The 13,876-nt window shown below is 39.3% G+C and overlaps 3 protein-coding genes across 5 annotated transcripts in view; 1 reads left to right on the forward strand and 2 right to left on the reverse strand.

Annotated features, from left to right (window-relative positions):
- On the reverse strand, positions 1-6,257 carry LOC108441717 (zinc finger protein 513). 2 transcript variants are annotated; one of them, XM_017721396.2, is made up of 4 exons: positions 5,061-6,257; positions 3,435-3,563; positions 2,587-3,294; positions 1-2,202 (listed from the first exon to the last, which is right to left on the reverse strand). In XM_017721396.2, exons 1-4 carry the CDS (start codon positions 5,098-5,100, stop codon positions 1,436-1,438), a joined length of 1,644 nt encoding a protein of 547 aa, XP_017576885.1. In that variant the 5' UTR covers positions 5,101-6,257; the 3' UTR covers positions 1-1,435. The 2 variants fall into 2 exon arrangements, with proteins under 2 accessions (XP_017576885.1, XP_037397991.1); XM_037542094.1 differs by lacking the exon at positions 5,061-6,257 and adding an exon at positions 4,796-4,987.
- Positions 4,345-13,876, forward strand: part of gckr (glucokinase (hexokinase 4) regulator) — a 25,949-nt gene continuing 16,417 nt past the window's right edge. The window contains exon 1 of the mRNA XM_037542093.1: positions 4,345-4,680. The gene's annotated coding sequence lies outside the window, so the exon portion shown is untranslated. The remainder of the gene's footprint in view (positions 4,681-13,876) is intronic.
- fndc4b (fibronectin type III domain containing 4b) overlaps positions 9,479-13,876 on the reverse strand; it is a 9,356-nt gene continuing 4,958 nt past the window's right edge. For both annotated transcript variants that reach the window (XM_017721399.1, XM_017721397.1), the window contains exons 4-7: positions 13,638-13,842; positions 12,304-12,393; positions 11,887-12,023; positions 9,479-10,740 (exon numbers count right to left, since the gene is read on the reverse strand). In XM_017721399.1, coding sequence (XP_017576888.1) covers positions 10,699-10,740; positions 11,887-12,023; positions 12,304-12,393; positions 13,638-13,842 — 474 coding nt within the window. In that variant the 3' untranslated portion in view covers positions 9,479-10,698. The remainder of the gene's footprint in view (positions 10,741-11,886; positions 12,024-12,303; positions 12,394-13,637; positions 13,843-13,876) is intronic.

The raw sequence follows: 13,876 nt of genomic DNA on the forward strand, positions 1-13,876 counted from the left end.
TAAAAAATAAAAAATGTGTTTTATTATAAAGCCAAAGGTCACTTGACAAGTCCTCAGTCCAACAAAGCAAAGGCAAACCACAAAAATAATATACAGTACATAAATAATCATTTTGAACAATATATAGCAAACCAAACATCACATGTTCATTATTATGCATAAAATGTCTTAATGTAGTCCCTGATATCATTGAATGACTTTTTTTTAACGATCTTCATGGCCATTTTATAAATGCTATGCCCTTTTGTGTAACAAAAATACAATGCACAACAAGCAGAAACTGATAACCATCTACACCTACAAACACAGATACGTTTTAGAAATGTAACATCTGTGACTGCATCAATAAAGTGATGAAAATAAAAAAAGTGGTCCCTTTTATTTCCTCTCAATTTGCAGATCTGCACACTCCAGATTAAAGAAAAAAAAACATTTCTTCCCCAAACAAAACAAAAAATACAGGCCCACCACTTTTCATGGATATCGTTTCACAGTAGGTTTCATGCCAACTAAATGAACAAGAAACATGATTTGAAAGTTAATCACAAAAAAAAAAAAAAAAAACCAACACACACATATAGAAAGAACCATGTGTCCCTCTAGTGCCCTGGAAAAAACACGAGGCTAAGGAACCGAACCCCCCACCCCCCTAAAACATCAGTGCAGCAATGTTGCAGTGGCACCTGATACAGTAAAATCAGGGAATGGTGTGTGTCACCTCCCAAACAAGGCACCTAGACATTACTGTCATTGTGCATCTACATAATTTAGCAGCCACCAGAGGTTTTCAGTGTAATCAAATCCATTACAGAGGAAAAAACAAACAAACATACAAATAGCTGCTGCATCAACCTGGAAAGGGTGAGTAATTCAATTTATTGCAATACTCTTTCATTCAGTAATTCACAGAGAATGTATAAGGACAGAGGTGTAGAACTAAAGTCTTCAAGTCTTTCATCAAATTGATCTACAATCGATAATGGCAGACAGATTCAACAATGCTCAAATTCTTTAAATCAAATTTGTATGAGTATTAAATTTGATCTGAAGGGTCTGTATGCCAAATGCAGTCTAGCTCAAACAATGCAGGGGGTTGCAGAAAATTCACCTAATTCAAGCTAGCTGTGCTTTTCTTGCCTGTCTCTTGCAATTTATTTGCTGTACTGTCTTTCTGAACCCCTTTCAAAGCTTGTCTACAACCAATCTCCAGACACATTTACTGAGACTGCTGGCTGTGCAAGACAGATAATAGTTAACTGCTACGGATATTTTCCAGAACCCTATACAAGGCACAAATGTAAAACTGCACTTTTGTCATGTGTAGCCTGCCCCTTTGTTTTGTGAAAATATTAAGGCAACATCAGTTAGAATTTAAGAGCAGGAGACAAGAGCTCCTAAAAGGGGGAACTGACTTCATCCACATTTCATTATTCTACTACATCTCCCCCTCCTCCTCTTCCTCTTCCTTCTCTGGTAATGGCATTTTTATCCACCCTTCAGTGGAATGGCCATGCTTTTTTTGGTGGCGCTTGTAGTTGTCCCAGTGTCCTGTGGTATAGGCACACTCCTGGCACTTGAAAGGCTTCTCGCCAGTGTGACGCAGCATGTGGCGCTTCAAGTTCATGCTCTGGTTACAACTGTAGTTGCACACGCCACACTGGAAGGGCTTGGCACCTGAGTGGATGCGCTCGTGCCGTTTGAGGTTGGCCAGGTTTCCGCAGGCATAGTCGCATAGGTGGCACTTATAGGGCTTCTCGCCCGTGTGCACGCGGTGGTGCCGCTTCAGGTTGTCAAAATGGGCTGATGCATAATTGCACTGTGTGCACTTGTAGGGCTTCTCTCCACTGTGAGTCTTCATGTGACGGGCTAGATGGTTGGGGTACTGTGTGATGAAGCTGCAAGAAGAGCAGGAGTACAGCTTGTCTCCTTTGTCCGGGCTGGCGGGGGAGCCTTTAGACAGCATGTCCAGGGCACACTTGCCGCAGATCTGCGTGGCCGCGCCCTCTTCGTCCTCCAACACTGAGCCACAAACACGGCAGGTGAAGGGAAAAAGCAGCACGGGCAGCCCAGGATCTGGCTCCTGGCCCAGCTCCTCTGTGTCTAGCAGGCTGGGGGCATGACGTTCGGCACGCAGGCTGCCATAGCTATGCAGGAAGTCTGGATCACCACTAATGTGCAGAGTCAGATCAGACACCACAGCCTCTGGAGAGAGGAAAAAAAAAGAGAGAGAGAAAAAGGAGGGGCTTTCAGTGAGACAAGAGCAAAATAAGCTTCTTCCTCTTTCCGGGGAATCCAGTTTTAGGAAGTCAACAGTTGTTACTTCCCTTCACACTTACTGTTTAAATGCATGCTATACACTGAGTAGTTCCTCTTTGGCCAACAAGACTAAGAGAAGCTTTCAAACTAGAAATACCTCCCAGTCCGATGATCAGTAATTCATTAATTTAAAAATCTTCATCTTGCAAATTCTACATACTTTTGGGTACTATGAAAAGGCAAAGCAAATTCAAAAGAGAGAAAAAGTCAAAATGAGATATTTGTCTGTTTTTACCGGAATGAGATCAAGCAAACTGATCATATATATACCTTCCACTGTGGGTGTTGAGACATCTGTCTTGTGGCTCACCATGTGCCTCGTTAGGGTCTGGCTACTGCTTGTGCAGAAATCACATTGGCTGCACTTGTTGGACTTCTCTTGAGTATGCATGCGCTGATGCCTCTTAAGGTTGCCAAGGGAGTTACAGGCAAATGTACAATAGTCACACTTATAAGGCTTCTCCCCAGTGTGTGTACGCACATGTCTCTGTAAGTTAACCAGTTGAGCTGAGGCATATGCACAGTGCTGGCACTTGTAAGGCTTTTCACCATTGTGCGTTTTCATGTGCCGCTTCAGGTGGTTGGAGTAGCGTGAGGTAAAGCTGCACAGTTTGCAGGAGTAGGTTTTGTAGGTGCCATTGGCCATAGACCTCCCTTTGTGCCCTTTCTCTTTGGAGCCCTCCGCAGGCAGAACCTCCTCTTTCCGTCTAACCTCCTGTTCTGTGCTCCTCTCTTCACCTTCACATCGGAGGCAGTAGAGCCCTGCTATGTCCAAAGCTCCACTAAGAGGGTCCCCAAGAAGTTGGCCGCATCTCCTGCAGGAGAGGTAGGCTGTGAAGCCAGCATCCCTGCTCATCTCCTCCCGTTCACTCTCAGTGTCTCGTGGGTCTTCAAAGTCACTTTCCATGCTGAGGTGGTTGTAACTGGAGCAGTCTTCATCACTGAAGGCATATGCTGTAATTCCCATGTCAGCAGTCACTGAATTTGGAAAGAATCCCCAGATGATTTTGCTCAGTATCATAACACATTTCATCATAAGTTGTAAAATGAATGTGGGTGGTTCTACGTAATGTTTAAATTTAGAAGAAACTACTGAAATGATGCTAAGCATTACTAACCAGAGTCTTTCTCAAATCCTATGATCTTGTAGTCATTCTCTCCAAACGCCAAATCTTGTCCAAGGAGAAAATCACTCTCGAGGACCAGGCTCTCTGGGTTAACACCACCAACACCATCCTCAGATCCCACTGAGAAACCAACAAGATTAGGTTAGCACGAAAGGGACATTGTTGCTGTTGGAACAAAACCTTGTATACCCAAGAAATAAGTTCACAACTTGCAATATAACGCTGTTGTCAGAAGAAAACCTCATATCTCCAAAATGGTAACTTTACAGGAGAAGGAAAAAACATACTTTACTTTTAATGTAAGGCAATGGAACCAGACGTCTTTCCCATTTGTTTTGGGTTGGTTCTTTTGGTCCATTCATTATGAAATTTAAACAGTATTTAAAGGACAACAAGCATTTTCAGATTACGTGAAAAACTGAAAAACGACAAAAATGGAGATACGAGGCTTTCTTCCGACAGCAGCGATAAGTAAATGTGCCATTATTTTAGACCATTTCTACTGGCCCCTTCAGCATGCAATTTTAAACAGCAACTGGTTAAGTCACAAAGCAAAAAATAATCAAATAAATAAATAATAATCAGGACACAAACGTCTTATTTTCTGACAGCAAAGATATGTTATAGTATGTATTTATAACAAACCTCAAATCAAACATGTTTTAGCATTTGTGCCTGGTCATAATTAAGCATTACTCATATCACAAAATCATTTAGACAAAAGTCTTTGTTTCTCTATAATCTTTGATTAGAATTTAGTCACTTTTGTCTGTGTCTAAAATGTTTTAGATTTTGTGCTATGGTGGCTTTAGTGTCATGATTTCCAATACACACTCATTCTAAAATAAAGAGTAAAAAATAAAGGGTCATTTTATGACGCACAGTAGAAATGTTCAAAGTTACAGCTGTTTTGATCAGCCAAAATGACAGGAAGGTGTCATATCCCAGATTACAAACGCAAGCTCTTAATCCAACATGAGAGAAGCACAAGGGAGGAAAAGGACAGGACAGGAGAGTAAGTGACTGAGGAAGGAACTGTGGAAAGGATTCAGATAAATGCAGGGAGGGGTACACAAGCAGGTCAGAGATGGGTTAGCTCCGAGGCTCTTGGCAGAGATGGGGTTTGTTTAGAGGAAACGGAGCTAGGAAAAAATGACAAAGGAAGAGGGGAGGCCAACAGGACATTTTTTTAAGTGAAGACACTACTGGTGTTTCAGCAAACCCAAGATAAGAACTGGTAGGTCTTATTTAATACACACAGTAATACGAACTGTTGTTTAAATCTTAGTAATCAATCAATCTCAATTATGGAACTAAATGTATTGTAGTTATATGCCTAAAAATTGGCTTACCAGAGACAGGTCTTTTATGCCACTCAAACAGTGTGTGCCCTTACTGAAATGAATTACCCAACTAACGCTCATAAGCCACAGTTCAGAACTAATCACCACAGGCATGTACAGGAAGGCAATGTCACCTACTCGACTTGACAGAGGAGCCAATGTGGCCAGTACAGCCTGAAACACACGATGACACTCTCTGGAAAGAACTTTGTCCTGCACATGACATGCGTACTAAGCCAGCTACACGCTTCACCTACCTAAAGGCAGTACTTACATTTCACAGGCTGCGGATTTGACTGTTTTCTTCTGGGCATTTTCTAGCAGTACTTCGAGTTGCAGTTTCTTCTGGTCGACTCCGAATGAGCTCATTCCCCCTCTACACTACACTGTCATCTTCCTCTTCCACCGCCACACACAGACAGGACTATCAGTGTCATCAACTTGCTCATCATGGCTGTTCCCCACTCTCCTTCTCAACCTCATGAAATAACAGCGTAGTTAACCAGACTCTGCAGCGGACAAGCTAATGGAAATGTACTGGGTTTCTTACGAACTGAAGAACATTGCGAATCACTGTAAAAGACAGTTAAACCCAGAGAGGACCCAGACGGAAACTTAACTAAGTTAGCCTGCAAAGCTGAGTGCAAGTCAGTCTCACTGACACCTGGTTAACTAGCTTAGCTACTAGACGGAGCTCGAGTTAACAGCGCAGCTAAAGAAGCTCAGCTATTTTGTCAGCTTTAGCTCATGATGACAGGCTACGCGCCACAGCGAAATTACCCCGAACACAGAAAGCGACACCGTACGCCCGTCCAGCTAAGCTGTCGAGCTGTGAATGAATTTGTATTCTGAGTTGTATTAAAAAGGCCTAGCCAGATAAACGGTAACGTTATTACGCAATCCAGTAGATTTGCTAAGTGGACCGTGCTAGCACGTTTGGTGAAGTACTGAGAAATTGTTACTGACCAACAGAAATCTAGTTGGTTAGTTAACCTAACACGGGCGAGGAATTACAACTTGGGTTAAGTTACAGTGCCGTGGACAACCGATTCGATCACCTACAAACCACAACAACGCTGTAAACAGTTATTACTGTAACGTTATACTAACTTTAACACTGTACCAGGAACTGGCCGCTTGCTTACGAACCATCGACAAGTTGTAAACTATCTAGATAGCTATTTTAATTCAAGAGCCCTTAGCCTAACTTGCTAAACAGCTTGCTAGCATTAGCCTATCTAGCCTAACGTTGAGCGTCTATAAACTCGGAGCTGATAGTTGCAGCATTTAAAGGTCCAGAAAAGAAAAACATTGCGGCTTTGTTGTCTTATTGTCTTGATTAAAATACAGACTGTGGTACATAAATCATTTCCCTTAGCTTATTTCTAGTTTGGCGGCTACTTAGCAAGCTAGCTGTGTATTACACTAATTTAGAATTAGTTCATGTCAACAATGCAGCCGCTTCCACTACAGGAAGTGATTCACTTCTGGGTCTCATGTCTCCCAACCCCAGGATGGTTCCTCAGGCGCCATCTAGAGGCCGTACAACTAAATACAACCAGAACATAAAAAAACACACCGCATTTCGGGTGGGAGGTATGGAAGCACGGAGCCCATTCCAGCACCCAGTTATTCTTTTTTCATCATTAAGTGAATTGCTATGTCCTTATTCATTAGCTTGAGATGCTAAGTCATTATTTTAGATGCTTTATGCTTTGAGAATAAATAAAAATACACACACACACACACACACTTATAAAGTTTCTCAAAATAAGGAGAAAGTATTGCAAAATAATAAGGTGGTATCTCAAAGTGGTATAGCAATTCACTCAAAGGGGAACTCGATTAATCGAAACGATTAAGATGTAAACAGAGTCATTCAGATTTGTTTACTCTCCATTCTAGAGAGTAAGAATTGTTCACAATAGTGGTGACAGACACCAGATGTCTACCTCTATAAGCTTCCTCACACAAAGTTATTACATGAAATGGTTATGAGTGATGCACTGGTCTAAAATGTCTTGTTAATTAATTTACTTTGAAAGTTAATTCCTTTACTTTGAATCCATCCATATCGGAGGGGTATATGCAGGATATTGTGAGGCAAAATAGTCCCCAAAGGAAATTCAGATTTTGCCCAATTTTACCATCGTCAACACTACGTAGTGCTTTTCGATAATAAATAAATGATTTTCTTATTCATGACTATTTTATCATCATCAATATTTAATATAAAAGCTCAAGACACATTGTTTTGGATAGTAAATGACTTTACTAACATCTCAATTCTTGAAAAATTTGTAGAATTCTCCTTTAAAGAAGTTAAAGAGGAATTTGACCAATTGTTAAAAAATTCTGCATAATTGAATCACTGAGTTTTTAAGTAATTTAGACCGGTTTGATGTGAAATGGTTCATTGCAGAGAAAATTGTGATGGTGGAAAATGTTTTCTTTAATTAAATACATTTATTGCCCCACAACACCCTGTATGTACATTATACTGCCAAAAGTATTCAGTTGTCTGCCTTCACAAGCATATGAACTTGAGTGACATCCCTTTCTTAATCCATAGGGTTTAATATGATGTCGGCCCACCCTTTGCAGCTATAACAGCTTCAACTCTTCTGGGAAGGCTTTCCACAAGGAGTGTTTGTGGGAATGTTTGAACATTTGTAAGGTCAGGTACCTCACAAATATATTGGATGAGAAGGCCTTGCTGGCAGTCTCCGCCCTAATTCATCCCAAAGATGTTCTATCAGGTTGAGGTCAGGACTCTGTGCAAGCCAGTCAAGTTCTTCCACACCAAACTTGCTCATCCATGTCTTTATGGACCTTGCTTTGTGCACTGGTGTGCAGTCATGCTGGAACAGGAAGGGGCCATCCCCAAACTGTTCCAACAAAGTTGGGAGCATGAAATTGCCTAAAATGTCTAGGTCCAACCCACACCATAAGACTTTTCCAGATCAATCAAATTGCCAGATGGAGAAGCGTGATTCGTCACTCCAGATTACACATCTCCACTGCTCTAGAGCCCAGTGGCGGCATTTTACACCACTGCATTGAACGCTTTGCATTGTGCTTGGTGATGTAAGGCTTAGATGCAGCTGCTTGACCATGGAGACCCATTCCATGAAGCTCTCTACTCTGTTTTTGAGCTAATCTGAAGGCCACATGAAGTTTGGAGCTGTAGTGATTGACTCTGCAGAAAGTTGGTGACCTCTGTGCACTATGCACCTCAACATCCGCTGACCCTGCTGTCATTTTACATGGCCTACCACTTTGTGGTTGACGTGCTGTCGTTCCCAGTCACTTTGTTATAATACCACTGACAATTGACTGTGGAATATTTAGTAGACAGGAAATTTCACAACTGGACTTGTTTCACAGGTGGCGTCCGATCATGGTACCATGCTGGAATTCATTGAGCTCCTGAGAGCGACCAATTCTTTCACAAATGTTTGTAGAAGCAGTCTGCATGCCTATGTGCTTGGTTTTATACACCTGTGGCCATGGAAGTGATTGAAACACTTGAATTCAATTATTTGGATGGGTGAGTGAATACTTTTGGCAATATAGTGTGTCTTTAGGCATCAAAGTGGCACATACACATTAATGGATTAGATACATTTTAAGGCAAAACCTTATCACAAAACTATAATAAAACAGTGTCTCAGACATCAGGCAGCATACTCATAACCATTTTACGTAATAAGTGGTGATAGGAACCAGAGGGAGCTTTAGTGGTAGATGCCTCAGCAAGTTTCTCTAGAAAGTTTCACACCAAACCACTCTGAATGAGTCTGTTGACTGACTGACAGTTTATTGACCCCAAAGGAAATTTAGCAATCTTACATCTTAACCGTTTAATTATGTGAAATGATCCCCTTTATCGCTGATCAGTAACTATTCTCTGAATAAGTCATTTTTACACTGTATGTGTAACTGTGGAAGGTCAAAAACCTTCACAGAAACCCCAAATCCAGTTCAGCAGTGCACTGTTGTATTCTTTAGGGCTGTTTGCTTCCAGAAATGTTGGAGTCGACCCAGATTGCAACTCTGTGAAGGCAAGTGATGGAGTTGATTCCACACAATAATTATCTGGATTAAGTGTATAATACACTATTATGATTTATGAATGAATGGCAAAAGGAGCATCTTGATCATGCTACCATGTGCTACCACTTGTTAACACCACAAGATGGCAGTTTAATTGTATGACCAACTTTATTTTCCACAGCAAAATACAACCAATCTAGTGAGGTGTTTGTTGTGGAAGTACAGATTTTTCAGAGAATGACAGAACATCTCACTCTCTGTGTGTGCAGTAGACAAACATGCACATCTGTGACTCCGAAACTTCAGAGTCGAATCTCAATTCCCAAAGACCTGGAATAGGAGAATCAAGTCTTTTTAGGATGGATTCACTCCCAGTATTCTCAAAAATGGTCAGAATCACAGGGGCTGCTTGTGTTTTGTGATTTCACATTGGCTGACAAGGGGACCAGTACTTTCAGTTCCATATTCATACGATATAACATTTTGTCTACTGAACTTCATCACATGTGATACAGGATCTGCATGTGGGCCAGTGTTAGTGTACATTAGTACTATAAGTTAGTATAAGTGTATATTTACATTCTGTATAGAGTACTGAGATGCTTTTAGTGTATACAGACCCAAATCAAACAGACAAAATATAGAGTTTTTTTTATTGTGATATGCCCCAAATGTGACTAGATAGACAGTGTTGACAAATTTACTAACTGAACAGCCAGTGTATATAAAATCTAAACTAATGCTTATGTATTGTGAAAAACAAACAAAAACAGATTAACAGAACCACTACTATACTCAAAATGTTGGAAATCTGAACTGAATTCATGTGAAAAAAAACAACATTTTTTACTTCTTCTTCTATGAAAAACAAATGCTCAAAATGTCAAATTTAACAATCTTTTCCAATGTGCAGTACATCTTATCTTCAAAGCAACTGGTCACTGTCTCTAATGCTCCAGCTATCTGCTACACTACTTTATAACCTTCAAATTCTCTAGATACAACATTCTATACAGCAGAGCACTAAATAAAACATTATCACGCTAAGCAATAGTTTTACTGACATGTTTCACTGCAGGTAGACATCAGAAGTGGACTTTTTAAAGACACATTATTTCTAGTTGTAGATGTAAAACAATTGAGAATCTCTATTAAAAACTGAGGAACCCCATCAACAGTGTATTTGTTGTGTCTTGAATCAGAGCCTCCAAGTAACCTAACTTACATCAACTATGTACTTAATTCCTTTCCAGGATTTTGCTGGTTGTATCGAAATTACTGTCTTTTTAGAATTACAGAATAAATGTCTCTCAGTAACGCATTCCATCAGTAAAAATAAATATGGTAAATATGGTAAAATAAATATTTATATTTAGTCCCAATCAGGATGGTACAGAAACAAATTACTTCTAGGCTGTTTGAGTTACCACACACATGACATTTTCTCATGTTTTGCATAGAATATTTAAAGAACATAAGGAATGATGTTTCAGATTTGTTTTCTATGGATGGATTTCAGCATGCGTTGTTTATCTAGTGTTTGACATCGATAATAGAAGGCCTGTTTTATTGATATGTTATTTTGTAACTAGCTCCACTGTGATTGGAACTTTTATTTTGCCTTTTTCTATTCACATTCCTTGCAGTTATAGCTTGTCATTGCCATTCTCCAGCAGATTTTTTGTCATTAGAATATAATACAAAAGTGTATTGCAGGTTGTTGCAAGTGTATTGCAGTGCAGGTTGTCATTAGTACTGAAGGATGCCTCAGAGATTTACTTTGGATTCCCAAACAAACAAGGCATTACACACTCATGTCTTGAGGACTAGACAGACCAGATTCTGTGTTGTGCTGGTCAGACCTTGATGATGCTAACTGATGATGGTGTTCTCTGGAACTAGGAAAAAGAAAAAAAAAATTTCAGATACAGTGAATAAAAATAACATTTGTTTATGCAATAGGATTTGTACAAAAATGGGTTAACTTTTCAAACATTATCAGAACTAAAAAATAGTGTGTAGGAGACTTCAGGAAGCAAATTAACTAATATATGGCAAATTAACTACTAATATATGGAAAAAATAGTCCAAGCACATGTTTAAATATTCCATGCGTTTGTTTTTGTTATCCATTAATAAGGTAATTTTATGAATGAGTGCTACCTGCTTTACTAGATAAGGATTATTTCAGAGTAAAAGTCACTGTCTCACTACTAAACTACACCTGTCAACATAATCCTAATAGAAACAGGGAGGTGACTGATGTAGGACCTTGAGCTATTGACACCCCTTTCCCTTGCCCTGAACTGTTTGATCTCAATTATTTATATATGTACTTTAACCCCACACACATACACTTACAAGAAATCTGGCTTTGATTTCTTAATGTAATTGAAACAAGACATTTTAGCTGCTGTTTGACCTTCCTTAACATCCATTTTATTGGCCTGCTGAAATACTGCAGGTGAAATCCGGTCAATAATTTGATAAGGCACTATTGGCCTGATATTACCTGTTGCTGTGAAGGCCAATTTCGTGAAAGTTATTTTGGGAGTGTAAAAACCCATAAGATTTACATTTAGAGCCATGAGACTGCAGTAAAGGCAAAAGGTGGGAAAAAAAAAAACAAAAAACACAACAACAACAACAAGACTTGAGAGCTATGTTACCGTAGACTCAGTGCTCTCATGTAGAGGTGCACTAATCATACATTTTTAAGGGGAATTTCTATTAACAAATACTTTTTTTAAAGCAACAGTTAGCAGAGTAAAATGAATTTAACATACAAAAATTTATTTGCTAAACATACAAAAACAAACAATGCTCATAGGCTGCTGGGTAAGTGTTAGCACTTCAGACAAGGTATGGCAACTGAATTTAATTACAGCATGCGCACATTTCCATTATACTTCCATTATTTATGTCATAAAATCACACCACAAGTCAGCCTATTGCAGATGTGCATTGGCTACCAATATTATCTGGTTCTAATTGAGCTCTTCTACACAAATGCCATAATGCCAAATATACTAATATAATCTCACCTTGCTCCCCAGCAGACCCCCATTACGGTAGTCTGGGGTGCTGTGTTCAGACAGAGGTTTTGTCTTCTCCTTGCTGTGGTTGTTGGAGTCATTGTCTTTGATGATATCATACTGCCTACAGAACAGAGCAATCACAGCTGCAACAAGACAGATTTATTTGATTAGGAGACAGCAGATCAGATCTCCTTGACCTTAAAAACATTCACTGGGCATCTGCACAAACAAGCTATGCTCACAACCGAGCACAGGCATTTAATGTGTTCACAAATTCAGATGCAATGAAACCCAATTTTATTGCATCCTAGGAAAACATGGAAAACACTGATAATCACAGCTATGGTTAACAGTGCTGTATGTTTTACTGCAAATGAGATTAATAATCTACAAACTGGAACCAGTTTAAAAATAATCAATTACCTGCCCACATCAGTAGCACCGTCATGATGATCACCATCTCTTCAGTCAGAAGGCTTCTGGAGATGTCTAAACCTTCTACTGAAGGGTCACCTGACCAGATCAGAACACCATATGCGCACACAGACATTAGTGGACTGTAGCGATGAGGAAATGACAAAATGTTCATACACAAGAATAAGAGGCATCAAGCATTTTCCAGTGCAGGGCATCCATAATTCAGCAAGTGTGTCTTTACCATAACAACAGTAGGGGGGGACAAGGCATGATGAGCTACTGTAAGTAAACATTGTCAAAACAAATGATGCGATAGCATTATCAAGCAGAATCAATCATTTTATACAAGCTACAGTGGAATGTGGTGAGTGATTCATGTCCAAAAATGTAAAGTTCTTAGAATTCCATTGTCAAAAAAATAACAATAGGAGAATATTTTCAATAATAAAAATGCTATATTACATTTTAGTTGGTACTCTCATATGTTATGTTTTGCTTGTTTGAAGAAAATGGCTGTGTGAAGGAAAACAGTTGTCAGAGGGTAAGTTAAGCCATCAAGCCCTGTAATCCTACAAGTGAATCAAATGTTTTATTTTTCATATTACCAAGTAGATTTGAACACACCTCAAACTACACCAAATCACTTAAGTAAAACTAAGATGTTTAATAATCACAGGTTTAGTGGTATTAGACATTGCATGTCACACTTATTTATCAAAAAGATCAAAATATTCCACAAAGCTAAAATCAACCTCAATTTTACAGATAACAGTATGTGGTAGCTCCAATTCAAAACTAAAGAAGAGGACAAGGGATGCCATGTTTGCTTTTTCTTAACTAATTAATTACATCTGGGTTGAGAGGGAAATTATGTAAACCTCATTTTCCCTCATTATTTCTTTAACAGAAGGTGATCCTTTAATGAGATCATCACTTGGTAGCAGACACTCAGTTCTTTGAGTCTTGTTTTGATTGTTTTGTACAACTAGACCTAAAAACAGCTTACTGACTTTTTAAAAATGGTCTATTAATAGTGTTTGTTTTTGTTGGCCACCATTCAGTTCCATTTTACTCTAACTGGCTTGACTTGCCCAACTCATCATCACGGATCAAATTACCCATCATCTGGAGTAAGTTTTGCCAAATGACAAACTTTTTTTCCTATTGGGCATACACTAAACTATGTTATCTGAATAAAAGATCATTATTAAAGAGGCACAGCACTTTTTAACTGACATTAATATCATGATTGTACTAAATGAAAACAATTGAAAAATGGCTCAACTTACCCTGTTGTCCCTTATATAGTTATAATCTTAAAAAGTAAAATCTAAGAGTACCTTGAGCCACCATGCTCGACTGAAAGTGGTCTGATTTTTCGAGAGTTCGAAAGTGAACCCTCTTGCTGGCTTGACTTTCTCCATGCAGTCCGATGGACTGGACCTGAATAATGTAATCCGTGTTTTCATCAAGATCCCACAGCACACAGGCACGACTGGTGGTATTAACTTCTCTAATGAACCGCTGCATCAGGCCATCCTGTCTCTGCAATAAACAAAACACCCAGAACCACAAACAC

This window comes from Pygocentrus nattereri, chromosome 10 (genome assembly GCF_015220715.1).
Source record: "Pygocentrus nattereri isolate fPygNat1 chromosome 10, fPygNat1.pri, whole genome shotgun sequence".
Lineage (NCBI taxonomy): Eukaryota > Metazoa > Chordata > Actinopteri > Characiformes > Serrasalmidae > Pygocentrus > Pygocentrus nattereri.

Bases quoted from the DNA above. Each gene is read 5' to 3' on its own strand.
- LOC108441717 (XM_017721396.2), bottom strand. From the start codon at position 5,100: ATGCCCAGAAGAAAACAGTCAAATCCGCAGCCTGTGAAAT. The intron at 3,564-5,060 runs GTAAGTACTGCC...TTGGTTTCTCAG, and splicing joins AAATCCGCAGCCTGTGAAAT to TGGGATCTGAGGATGGTGTT. The intron at 3,295-3,434 runs GTTAGTAATGCT...TTCCAAATTCAG, and splicing joins AGGATTTGAGAAAGACTCTG to TGACTGCTGACATGGGAATT.